The sequence below is a fragment of the Phalacrocorax carbo genome, chromosome 16 (assembly GCF_963921805.1).
Source record: "Phalacrocorax carbo chromosome 16, bPhaCar2.1, whole genome shotgun sequence".
NCBI lineage: Eukaryota > Metazoa > Chordata > Aves > Suliformes > Phalacrocoracidae > Phalacrocorax > Phalacrocorax carbo.
This window is the reverse complement of record NC_087528.1, coordinates 5,814,792-5,828,963: the sequence shown is the minus strand read 5'-3', so window position 1 is coordinate 5,828,963 and position 14,172 is coordinate 5,814,792. Positions and strand designations below refer to the sequence as shown.

The window sequence follows — 14,172 nt, the reverse complement described above, 5'->3', positions numbered from 1 at the left end:
TAAAAAAGAAAACAAAAATATTTATGTTTCCTGGAAACGTTAGCTATAGAACATTGTGCCCCAAAGGAAAAAACACATCATTAGCTTGTTACTGATCTTGACAGTATATGCACAACTTCCCTGAGTTCTGTGGCACTAATTCACGATAGCCTTTTAACTACTCGCTATTTCCAAGTCCCAGAACCGTGAGTAGAGATTTATTGCAGGCATGGCATAGCGTAAGTCACATGGATCACTAAGATGCCTGAATAATTAAATTACAGACACCGGCACAGAAATATTCTATGCTGCAGATGCAAATGACCTGCATTTTCAAAATATACCCAACATTTGCCTTGCATAGAACAAGAGAGTTGGTTCAAAACCAGGTCCTACAGGATTAAAATGCAAATAAGCCTAATGTGTGCACAAATGGACAACGGAAGTTTCCCGCTTCTGCTGAGGGCAGTTCAACCAAAATTTTGATTCTCGGTACGACAGCAGCTTTGCCTGACTAGTTCACATAACATGTCTGCATTTCATTATTGTCCCCAGAGAGAAACAGTTAGAAACATCCAGAGTCCAGAAAGTCAGGTTTGTTACACGGCAATGGAATCTAGCTCAAAGATTAGAGGACAAATTAGAGAACCAATCCTAGCTGTTGTCTTTATACTTGCGATTGAAGTCTCCGTTCCAAAAAGTGCAAGGAAGAGCAGTAAGTGCTGAACGCGATGTGTTATATTTAACAGTCCACTGTCTCTTGACCCGGCATAGTGGATGGTTCCCCAGAAAGTCTGTGGCATCATTCATTCAAACTGTTGTTAATCTTGCTTGGGAGCACCCTGCCTATATACGATCTTGAGAACACCCGTTTGCTGCCCTTTGGTCTCTGCAGTAGGCTGGAGAGTGTGACTGGTCCCTGCAAAAACCTCAGTATCTTACATCAGAAGCTGTTCAGGCACAAGCCTAAAATACATTATTCGAGTCACTGAAAATGGCTTGTAACAATATTCCAGATTAATTTTTTAGGGGTGTTGTTCTGTTACAGTGTTGAATTCCTTTAACTTTTGCAGATTTTTGACAAAGAAGCTAAAGACCTGGAGCGAGAAGTTTGCTTTATTGATATTGCCAGTGATGAAATTCCTGAGCGCTATTACAAAGAATCAGAGGTAAGAGACAACTTGATTGTGAACTGGTGAAGAAGGGAATGTAGGAGGCTGCAGGAAAGCCTTGACAGGAATCAAACAATTTTATTTTTGTATGAAAACTTGCTGGTCAGTAGTATTTTAGAAGTGTCTGATTAGAGGGGAAGCTGATAGCAATCCCTCTATCTAGATTGCCTGACACTTCCTTTGGCAGCTGATTCATCCAACCTTTTGAAATGCTTTGATACCCTTATCAGAACATATCCTGTACCAGACCTTTGATATTCAGCTCAATTCATTTAAGGTAGAAAAGGACTTTCTATGAATCACGAAGCTCAATTAAGTGTTTGCAGGTCTGAGCAGTTCTAAACATTGCTGTTGTCCTTATTTGCATCCTGCTCCAAGTAATAAGTCATATGAAGTGTCTATGCCCAGGCAAAGGACAGACGTGCTGCAGTGGGAATAGGGCTGAGGCACAGCGGCTCAGAGGCGACCGTGACACAAGACCAAGAGGGACTGAAGCATACCACATACTGCAGTAAATCTGCCAAGGAGCATCAGTGGCAGCAGACGCATTGACTCTCAAAATTCCCCTGAAAATTGCTCCCATGTCTATTTGATAGTGCACACCTCTGAAGAGCACGTTTCTTTTAGGTCAATGCAATTCGCTGTTTTGAAATCAGCAACCATCATGCAAATGAAGATGAGGTCTCAATGTTTTAATCTCAGACTTAAAAAATGATGGTTCACAAGAAGTAGCTAGAGAGGAATGATCAGATCTATGCTGGCATTTAATTTTGGAGATATGATTTGCCTCTGGAGCCAAGTATATATTCATAGCTGGCAATGAGTATGGCAGCTGTTTGACTACACAAAACGGGACTACATAATCATTTTTAGGATAGAAAATGAAGACTTGCCAATGACTGTATTTCTATACTATAGGAGACATGAGTTTCAGACTAAAAAAGTCAGGTACTTGTTATATTCCGTTTATAGATTCTATTTCAAATTTTATGTATGGGTCATAAAACAAAATTGGGTCTACAGTAGAATGAAAAGTAATTTTATTAGTTTCCTTAGATAATGAAACCCATCTGTTATGTACCAAAAATTACGTAACACCTCATGAAACAGCTTATCGGTCCCATCATCTTATCTGAACTCCATGGTCTTCTGGTTCCATTTAGGAATGACTGCTGCTATTGAATGGGTCAGCGTTTGACTGTGTTTTAAAGAAATCATGTAAGATTTTTCATCTCAGTGCGTGCACTTCCAGAAATTGTAAACATGAAGGTAACATCTAGCTTTTCAGCTTTCCTTCCCATTTTTAGTAGCCAACTATTAAGCATAATTTCCATATGATTAATCTTATGATATAGAAAAACAGCCTCATGTTAAGTAAGAACAAAATTTCAGACTTGTGTTGTTATTTCAAAGACAAATCTAGAGGCCTGGTTCCAGGCAAAATTTGATATGTTTTTAAACAACAAAAATAGCCCAGCAGCTGCTGTTTTTTCTGTACTGATGGATGATTTGTATGTTGGCTACCAAATTCTGTCTCAGAATTCATACAAAATAGTAAGAACACCTTAGCATTTAACTGTGTACACACTGTAATTGATACTGAGTTAGTAATAGTTGAATTCAGTGTCTTCCAAAGTTTACAAACTATGGGCTTTTTAATGCCACCATATGATGAATATGAAGCCAAATTCCCTTTTCTGATGAGGCCTCTTATATAATTTAGGGACTATAAAAAGACTTGATGTTTGTAAATGTAATTTCCATTTGTTTTCAATCAGAACAGCATAAAAAAGTAACTCTATGTAAATGAGAAATGGTCTGTGTTTTCCAAATAACAGTTTCAGAGATAACTAAAAGCCATTTATTGTAAGCTTTTGAAAGGTATTTTAGCTACACTAATAACAACAATTTGGCTGCTTTTAGAGTGTTTAATCTGAATTGATACTAAATTTAAAGATTAAAAGTGAAGTACAATCCTCAGGATTTAAGAATTAGATCCCACAGGATAAGTATTCTGACTCTCATCCAGAAAGACCGATGAGAATGATTTTAACTTCAGGCATGTGAGTAATCTCTTCATTTCAATGGACCTTTCACATGCTTAAAATTAAGCAAGTTCTGTATCAGGGTCAGCATACTTGGTGCCTTCTAGAAATGAGATTTAAATTTCTTTTATATCCTGTCAAAAGTGCGTCCCTCTTCAATTAAACATATACTTGAGGCTTTAACTGCAATTGTCATTACTGAGTTGCTTTGCTGTATATTAGAGAAGTAGCTTAAATAATTTAAACCTTTCACACACTACTTAAACTGTTTGGGTTTTGTTAGTGCTTATGAGCCTGCTTGTTGAGGGTGATTTCTGATGTGATCAGACGGCACTAATTACATAGTTGCTACTAAGCTATAAGTATTTGTGATTTCAGTTATTTTTAGCTTTGAAGTGCTCAGTTATCCTTCATAAACCGTTTGGGTCAATATCATATAGCTTTCAGTCGTCTGTATGAAAAGACGCTTTCTACAATTTGACTTTGACCTTTCTTTGAGTTAGTGCATCAAATAACTCATTGATTATAACAGAATGAACCAGAGCAGCTTTAGTGTTGTTTTTATCATTTATATAAACAGAAGATACGGTTCTGTATGTATTACACCGATATCATCAATAGAGGTAATAATATTGCAGGTGCACAGCAGGGTTCAGGAGATATCCAAGGGACCCATCGCGTCAGGCTCAGTACAAACAAATGAAGCAAACGTTTGGTCTCTGCTTCCTAGCACCTATAATCCAGAAAATCATTTTGCACTTGCCCTGACATGAATTGCCCTGACAGAATCTGTGATTCTGTGAATCTTATAAACAGATCTATATTCTTCCTGCCATTGTAACTTCCATAATAATGATTCACACATAAAAAGACAAAATGCGTAAAACATCTTCATATGTATAATGTTCCATTTGAATTGCATAGCTCATTCTGGCTTGTGCCCGTACCGATGAGAAAGGACAAGTGTTCCATGAAAATGTCACGACAGTCGAAGGGAAAATGATTGAATTCAGCTTTGTGCATCTCTGCTTTTTCTCTCCTTCTAAATATTAACTAAAATTGAAAAGTAAAAAATATAGTTAGCTGGAGACTTAAGGAGAGATGTTGTTTCATTGAGGAACACTTTAAAGGGACCTCTGCCAACAATATTGCGTGATCTCTTGACCAGAATCATCCAAGTGATTTGAATTCCCTTAAGAATGGAGGGCTTATCTGTCAGTGTATGCACAAACGGACTTAAACCACCAAGTAAACAGCGAATCAGCAGACAGTTTTGTTAGCAATTATAAACACATACACAGAGCCCAGTTCTGTCTTCTGTGGAGGTATACTGATGTCTGCTGTCAGAAGGGTTGCCCTTGCAGAAGACTGGAGGAGCTATAACTGCAGCAATTCTGGGTATCCCAAAGCCGATGACTTAATTTTAACTTAATGACTGTGTACAAACGTCCGTGTGACGTAGCCACCAGAATACTTATCAGTGCTGCCACATCTTAAATTAAGCTTTTTTTTTTTTACAAGCATGGACCTAAAAATCCATAAACTTTTAAGAAGTTTAAATGTGAGGTTCCAAACTGAGAAAGCTTGAATCTAGATCCGAGGTAACAGGTTTGCCTGTTTTTCTGTAAGGAGTCACATATGTTTCCAAATCTGAATGTACATATTACACTGAATACAGAATTTTGTATTTCTGTATAAAGAATGTACAAGCCTACAGGTAAGAGTAGCCGTACGTTTTGTAAAGTCATTTCCTTGTGACTTTACCCTCAATGAATATGTATCACCAGCCACCACGTATTCCCCATATAGACATATATATTTATCTGAATTATAGAAAAGAATAAAACTGAGCTATGCTGAAGAGTGAGGGCCTCAAGTGAATCATTCACTGAAATGAAACATTTGCTGTCGATGTGAGCTGCTAGGCAAAATGTTCTTTGCCACCATATTCAAGTTCTCAAAATTAACAGTGCTTCATTTCCTGTTTATAGCAAAGCAGTTGAGAGCTGGAGAAATGGAATAAACTTTTTAAGTTACCTCCAAACAGAAAGATTTCATGCAGCTGCTGCAGTGTTCTTCTTCAACTGCTCTCTCTTTTGACTTTAACACAGCTGCACTGTAAAATGTCCAGCTTACTACTGTCCAGGTGCTTTCAAAATAACAAGACCTCTATTGCTTTGCAGAGCCAGAAAATTGTGGTAGTTGAAATAATACAGCTGCCTCAGCCCTCGCAGTGAATGTGCATCACGCCAGTACAGTAGTTCAGTACAGGGCATAGCAAAAACAGATGAAAACTTCCTTTTCCTTCCTAACTTCAGTTGTGAGCTTACATAAAGGCTGGCTGGATTATCATATTTTAACACCTCAGAACTGTCCCAATATTTACAGTTCTGAAGTGTTTGGCTGGCTGTTGTAGAAAATACATTTTAGTAGAAATTCAGAAAGAAGAAAAAAAAAAGTATTTTAAAAATGACTCCGCATAAATCTCTATAGTAGCATCTTTACATCAACAAATCTTTCCAGAGCCCTAGCTATATAAGCTGAAATCCAAAACCTAGCAACTACAGCTGATGGTGAAATGCCAGATCACATATATTAAAACCACGATGGATTGGCTCTGAAATTCAAGATCAAACAAAACAGCCTTCAGCTTGAAGGGGGGGAAAAATGACTGCACTTCAAACGCACAGCGGTGGAATATACTGCAATAGGAGTCTGAAAAAACAAATCTATGCATTAAAAGGAAGGAGGAATCTTTGTTTCTGGGACATCTGAGTAGTGTCCAGTTAGAGCAGGACGTAAGGCATAACACAATGCACTTTCACCTCTGCAGAACATGTTCAGCTTGGGGATCTTTTTCCATGCTAAAATGGCCATACAAGCAGCAAGTAATTTTCGAGACAGATCGGTGACAAGGCTAACAAGATGTTCCCTGAGGACTTCCAGCACATAGACAAAGGTGTTGTCAGCTGCAGAATAGTATGGGATCTTCAAATCATGCCTGATACCATGGGAAAGCTGAGGGAAAGCATGCCCGTTCTGATTTGGAAGTTTCTGTAAACAATGAATGTATTTCATTATTTAAGTAAAAAATAACATTTCTGAATTAAATCTGAAAAGGCATTGCAACAACACAGTGCCATATTGTCAAAGTGTTGGTGATTGCCTCCTGGAAAGGGAGTTACAATTCCACATCCAATGCCCATGACGTCTGCAGTCCATGAGGAAGGTTAAGTAAATAAATGCTAAATGCTAAATAATGGAATCTCCAACAACAAGCATGTTGATCCAGGACCTGCCAGACTTGGCCTAAATAAGAAACGCTGGGAGAGTGCTGTGTTTGAAACCACATCCATCACACTCTGGCTTTTATTTTATTTTATTGTAATTTTACATTTTATTCTCAAATAAGCCCAGCTCATGGGTAATGATGTTACTGCTATGCTAGCAGAAGTGCTATTTTTAAATCACTCTGCACCTGGCAATAATGTATTGCAAATACAGAGTAGGTTTTGCTCCTCCAGCAAAAGGATTTGCCAGATGGGCTTTCCTAATAAATTGTGTCTGATAAAAGGATGAGAAGGTTATTTAAACAAAAAGATTTTAGCTATGCCATTACATTTAAAACAGATTGAGGATTTTGCCAGTAGATAAATTAAGGAGAAAATAGTGAATAGGTGCAGTATTCTTTGGATGATGGCTTCTCTAGAAAGGAAGGCATGGGTGGCTAAAAGCAAAAATATGGCACACACAAAATTAATGATCTAAATAATAATATACAAATGGGGCCAGACCAAAGATCAGCTTGCCCAGTTTCCCGTCACTGACAGAAGTGTTTCAAATTCATGTGTGCCACAATTCCTGCCTAGAGAGCATGCTTCCCCGCTCCACCCTGGTGCCTCCGGTAGATGTTTTGCAAACTGCCATACCTTTCACAGGAAAAGTAAAGAATGGCCATGATCCAGCAGAGGCAGGTGCTCAGCACTTCCTCCAGGGACCTGGAGAGATGGGAGCAAGGCACATGAGTCTAATTTGCTCTATCTGACTAACCTAACCGCTGAGCTACAGCATGAAAGCCAAGAGAAGACGCAGTGCTGTGTATCGATATAATTTCTACTTGCATTTAATAGAAAATTATCATCCCTACTTCATTGTTTTTTAGAAGGACCTTATACGCCTAATTGCAGAAAGGATTCCAGGCTGTATATCTTACTCTGGCAATCTGAAGCCATGAGTTAGGCACGCAACATCATTCCGGGTTGTGGCTTTCATGTCAAAGTTCTCATTAATTTCAGAAGTCTTTGGATCAGACATTGAAGAGCAAAAGATTAGCAGTCCTGGTGACGCCAAAGGTCCTTCTGGTGTGGTATGTTCCCTGTGGCTGTGGCCAATAGCAGAGGCCTAGGAAAGGTGTAAATATATGCAAAATATAGAGATAAATATAGAGATTCTTCCCCTAAATGCTTCCTTGCATGAACCATAGCACAAGAAATTGCTGTGCCAGAATTTGTGGCTTTCTAAAATGGTCCAAGACTTTTTTAAACACCTAATCTTTTAGCATCCAGGTAAAAAGCCCAGTGATGTTAGTTTTACTTAGGATAACGAGTCACTGCTGTAAAACACTCATGCCCTTTGAACTGATGGCCCAGAGATTAAACTCTCAAGTCCGCTTTGCTTAATGTTGCTGTGCATCTTAAATCCCACTACTCAGCTTATACACACTCTTTGCACGCAGCTCCCAGTGAATTGAGTTTTAGCTCACCTGAGCAAGCGCTCAGTAAAATCTTTAATATCTTGATCTTTCATACAGCAGTCTGGAAATCTCATCCTCTGAATTCTTTCTTCTTCCTGGCTTCCATTCATCAGCCTGCAGTTTCATACTAGCAATATGTTAATGTTTTCAGAAAGGCAGGAATTTCCATAAAAGCTATTAGATACAAGTTGCCCAAACTGTCCATCATTGCCTGGCTTCTTTGCTGGAAACTGTCCAGCCAATTTGTGACTAAACATCATGTCCTCCAACAAAAATGGACATGATTAAAGGAAGCAAAGGTGCCATCTCTGGGCGCTGTTAAAGAAATTTGCAGCTAGGAGTGATGACATGGATGAATTGCATTGCAGTAGGTAGATTATTTGCAGGCCACCAATTTAAGAACAATTTCCACTATGAATCCCCTTGTCTGCTGGGTTAACGTCACAAAAATGAAACAAAACAAAGGAAAACACCACTTTCACAGCATCCAGAGGGTTCTTGCGGTTTGCATGAGACACAAGTTTTATGCATGACTGAGCAGTCATGCAGGGTAGCTGTTCATTATTTTTTATTTATAAATTCTGAATACTTGATAGTGACTCAAATTCACTGCATTAAAATCCTTTGGACTGCATTGAAGTTCTTCTGTTATAGGTCTGGTTATCGCCAAAGGGGTGTAAAGTATCTCTGCATAACACTCAGTATTTTTAAGGTGCATATCTGAAATGCTTCACCACGCCAATGGCTCCATCACACTAGCACCATATGTTTACGTAAGAAACTGCAGACCCTTCCTTACATGAAACTATTTTCCTTTGATTTTCCTTTTCTTCCTTTCTGAATATTGTCTTCATTCTTCCCTTTATATTTTACTTTTATTATTTATTATTATATTGATTGCTTCAGGAAATAATCAGTTATAAAACAAGTCTTTCAACCAGAAAATATCTAGATCAATCTGGGGTCAAGCTTTATTGAGTGAGAAGATTGGCAAGAGCATGTGATGAGGAGTTGTGATATGCGGTGGTGTGTTGCTCTGATATATGACGACGCTGAATTGTTTTTTATGGAGATTTAACATTGAAACCTTATTATACTGCGAGCTTGAAGTTTCTATTTAGAAAAGAATATGTCAGCAATAAAAGCAATGACTTTCACAGAGAAGGAAGACTATCACCTCATTAGAGCTTTGTGAAGAAGCTTTAATGACAGAGCCAAGTCAGGACATAACTAAACATTAGAAAAAAGGAACACTGAATGATATATCAGCTCCCAGTGAATTGAAGAAAATTAAGATCAGAGTAGTCTTATCAATTTTTTGTTAGTATTTCTCCTGATTGTCTTCCATTTAGCGCATAATTTAAGCACATATTTAAATACATGTTTAACTGCTTTTATAACAAAGGATGGATTTAAAAGATCTACCCAGATCAGCTTTGGGAAAAGGCAACACAGATGAGCAGTGGTGGTTATTCCTGAAGACAGATTTTAGAAGCTCCACTAGGAATTTACTAACTACATTTTCAGGCTTTGAAAACCAATGCTTAGCTGTAAATTATTTCTATTTACAAGGTGTAATTAGCTTTATTGGACATAAAGTGAAATGCAATTATACCAATATGGAAAACAGCACTTTGATAGATAAAACTGTATCTTGTACAGAAAAAAGTAAACTTAAAAGATCAGCTACTGTCCTTATTGGTTTTTTGGTCTTGCTGTTGTAATTTCAACACCAATTTATTTCATTTTCCGGTTCATAAAAGAGAGGTGAAATTAGTCAATGTTTTGCCCATAACTCAGTTGTAACCAGAGATGGCTACTTTGGAGGAATTCCGTACTTAACTGGCCGCCTGGATATGCAAGTTCACTTAAAATTGAAAATGGCATTGTCAGGGTCACATCAGTGTTGACGTGTCAGAGCTCAAACTGGACATGGCTTCGGGAAGACAGGCATGGGCAGAAAGTACCAGTAAGTCACACTGAGGGAGTAGTGGAAAAGCAAGCTCTGAAGAAGCAACATTTTTTTTCCAAAGGCCATAAATAACACTTGGAGTGCATTGTAATGACTTGCAATAACATATTTTCCTAGAGCAGAAAATATCCGAGATGATATGATTGTCAAAGCATCTCCACGAATATGCTGCCATTTATTCATAGGCTGTTGGATGAAAGACAGGATTGGATTTTAGTATATCCTAGTGCCTATTTACTTTTTCATAACGTTCATTAGCATGTTTTCATATTTTATGTCTTATCAAAACATTTACTTTAGCAAACTGGCAAACAGGAGTTCCTCTCCTGCATTTCCCAATATGTTTCCTTTGTTTTGCAGGATCCCAAATACTTCAAGTCACAGAAAACTGGGAGAGGTCAATTAAAAGAAGGCTGGAGAGAGACCCATCAGCCGATTATGTGTTCCTACAAACTTGTGACTGTGAAATTTGAAGTCTGGGGACTTCAAACCAGAGTTGAGCAATTTGTACACAAGGTCAGTGAAACAGGAGCTGTTTCTTATCCTTCACATAAGCAGAACTTGAGTACTACCCTGCACAGGAACGTAACTACGGCTGTGTAGAAGCTAGGGAGCTCAGCCCAGTCAGCTTTCAGACCTCTCTCAAGGTCTGGAAGATCTGGAGCAGAGCCAAAGAGTTCATCTCTGGGTATAAACTTGACAAAGCCTGGAGCTGCTCAGGTGCTAAGGTTGAGAAAAACTATCAGTAACAGTTTCAGTACTGTGATAAACATATGAGCTAAAGCATTTATGAGTATACATGAACACCATGCATGTAGCAACGATGTGCAGAATTCCTTACAAACAGGTAGTGGGAAAGTTTTCCAATCAGTCTACTAAAAAATTTATTAATGAATGGCATAAAAGGTAACTGATAATATTTTTCAGAGTATTGACCTTCCACGTGTTTTAAAAACTAGCAGGGAAAAAGAAGGGTTCCCAAATTAATAATTTCCCAAAGATTAGTGGATTCTATACACATCCCAAATGGCTGCCCCTGCTAGCCAAAGCCCTGCTTAATGTGATCCTGTGTTGGCAACAGATCCTCTCCAAGTGGGAGGTTGGACTACAAGACCTTCAGAGCCAATATGTCTGACTGTATACGGCACGTCTTTTTAGAGACTGTCAGAATATTTTTGACTTGAAATCACATTGAAAGATTATAATGTTACTTTCGTAAAATGTTCTGAGGCTGCAGAGGTCTTTAACCTTTCCTTTGTTTCGCAGGTGGTCAGAGATATACTATTGATCGGTCACCGGCAGGCTTTTGCCTGGGTGGATGAGTGGTACGGTAAGTATTCTCCAAATATAGCCCATTTAAAAGGGCTGATGCAAAGCTTATGACAATTAACAGCAGGTTTTCATTTGCTTTCATGACCATCAGGTCCTAGTATAAGTTGTTCATGAAAGAGATGGAACAATGTTCAGTTTCTCTGGAACATACGGAGCTCATTTAGAGGAGGTTCTTTGTAACAAGAGTAGGCTGCTTTAGGCAGGCAGTGGGCAGCGTACAGGGAGGCCTTTACAGCCCGTACATCTCAGAGCGTACGCATCAGCCCAGTCACCCTGCACTGCAGGCAGAGAGGAGCTGCCCCTGCCATGAGTCATCGACATGGAGAACCATGAGCAAGTTTGAATAAAGCTGCTTATGAAGACTGCATTAACATGCAGTCATTTCCATATTGCAAACTCCTAGGGCCTCTGATCCAACACAATCTCAGCTTTTCAGGAAAGTTTTAAACTGTTAATAGCGACTGCAATAAAGAAAATATGGAGCTCTAACATCCTTTCTGAAAAATGAATATAAATTTAAAACCTACTGGGTCTGATTCAACAGCAGCTGCATGCAAAAACTGCTCTGAATCCACAGACCAGCTGCAGGAATGGGCACTTTCAATAGTGCGGAGTAATCCTGAATATCAAAACAGCCAATTATATTTTATAAAATAAGCTTACAGGGTTTGTGCTTTTTCCATGTATTTTCAGTATATATACCCATACTCATAGATACCTGTAGAACAGTTCCTAAGACGTTTCTGTAACATAAAATAGCGATTTGGGAATATATTTAGAATGTTTATTTAGACCCTCCTTCAGCTTCAGGGAACATCGTTCTGGGCATTTCATGGATAAGAATTACACCTGTCTTTCATCAAGACTTAGAAACATTCTGCATTGCTTAAAAATAGTCAGTTAGCCCAGCTGGTGCGAACACACGCATCTCCAGTGATTTCATAAACCTGCATAATTTCTCACTAGAATCTGACAACAAAATTGTGCTGATTTTTTTAATAATATAGAAAAAATTGCTTTTGAAATCACAATATTCTTATAAATTTAATAGTGCATGAAAATCTTGTGCTGTAATGATCATAAAAATACTGACATCTACTAAAAATACCCTTTATTTTGGGGTAGCCATAAACTAATAAGAGAATTTTGTATCCAGTGAGAAACAGTTCTTAAGGGATATAATTTTTTTTCCACTTTTTACTGGAAATATAGTGATCTGTTATTTTCCCTGTACAAAGTCAGGGAAACTGATAACTTCAAATAAGGAAGCCTGACTTCATGTAAAAATTGAACCCACAAATTTGCCCCAGATGTACCCAAAATATCTATTTAAGCGAGACATAACGAAATGTTACTGGGAAGCAAAGAGGCACCTGCACTTTAGCAGAGTTATTGATAATAAATGAGTTACCATATGAAGTAAACTATATGGAACAGGTTTAGCCCAAAAACATTTAACCACAGATTTTTCCACCTTAACTCTGAATGCGCCCTGTCAAAAATACTCTTTCCACAAGTGAAACATTGTGATACACAACTATCTTGTGGATTTTTACTGTCACAGGGAATCTTTTTACTAAACGGTATAGTGTACTTTTAGAACTTAATTGCCTAAACCTAAAAAAACTGGGCTTACTAAACTAGATAGGAATAAAGACTAAGTATATAGCAAGATTTCTTTAAAAAAAAAAAAAGTGCAGGAATTTGGTTTAGGTCCCTCTCTGTGCTGCCTGCAGCCCTCCTACCACTGCGTTGTTCTGAAGTATAACCGCTGGTAAGACTTGCTGACTAGAAACCGAGTATTTCATTATCCACAGTGAGTGAGATCCAATTCGTATACATCCAGTTCCATTTAATACAGATGCTCTGCAAAGCCGTGGTACTGCTCTTGACATGGTTATGCATATAGCAAGGGCTTTTCTGAAATATAATTTTTAAAGCGTCCGTCTGTCTTCAATGTGTCTATTAGCATCTTTTAAAATAAAAGCTTGAGAAAGACTTGGAGATGATGTAAGTCAGCTAAACTGAATCAAATAATCAGTATAATAAAATCAATTATTAAACAACATGTTATGTTACGGGTATTACTGATTGATTACTGTTACTGATACTGTAAGTATGAATGCGTCTTGTCACTAAATTTACTAAACTGTATTTAGCTTTATCACTAAGAAAATCTATTTCACAGTGTTATTTACTAATAAAAAGCATGTTCTCTGCTTGGCAAAATGCATCCGTAGCATGTTATTGACGTGGCTTATGAGCTTGTTTTTCATTCCAGATAGCAGTAAAAGGAAAAGGCTAAAAGAGCATGAGTTAGTGGTATTCCATGTTTCCTTTTGATCAAAATTTTCAACTGCATTTCATTTTCACTGAGGAAGTATTACATTGTGCTACTGATATAACAGCTGAAGTTATATCTCTCCTTAAAAGCTGACTTGTAAAATGCAGCCAGAGCCTCATATCACATAACAAGGAGTGGTGCGATACGAGAATTTGCAAATCCAAGTGGCACATAGTACACCTGAGAAAAATTACAGCCTCAAGAACAAAAATGCAGTGTACGTTACCAAAAGCGGTACACATTTCCAAGTTTAGTGTGCTACTAAAATGCTATTTAAGTTTTATGAGTAAAAAGTTGATGGCTGTTTTCATGCAGCTCCGAAGTTACCAAACCATTGCAAAGAACAGACCAAAATTCTGACAGCCTTTGTGTTCACTTACACCTTACTTACAAGTAGATTTATTGAAAGCATGGGAATACTCAGAAGAGTAAGGTCACAAGTCAGTTAATTGGGTTCTTTATGTTTTTACTGGAGTGTGGTTTATGACAAATCTTTTTAAAATCTGTAATAATAACTTTGAGTTACGTAGCAACCACCTAACAGATTATGCCCTCGTTTGACAACATCAGGCATG

At 38.0% G+C, this 14,172-nt stretch overlaps 1 protein-coding gene across 1 annotated transcript in view; it reads left to right on the top strand.

The window, feature by feature from the left end:
- The window catches only part of PITPNC1 (phosphatidylinositol transfer protein cytoplasmic 1), an 85,909-nt gene that overhangs the window by 68,034 nt on the left and 3,703 nt on the right, over positions 1 to 14,172 (top strand). The window contains exons 6-8 of the mRNA XM_064467352.1: positions 1,053 to 1,148; positions 10,282 to 10,437; positions 11,188 to 11,251. Of these exons, the coding sequence (XP_064323422.1) occupies positions 1,053 to 1,148; positions 10,282 to 10,437; positions 11,188 to 11,251 (316 nt within the window). The remainder of the gene's footprint in view (positions 1 to 1,052; positions 1,149 to 10,281; positions 10,438 to 11,187; positions 11,252 to 14,172) is intronic.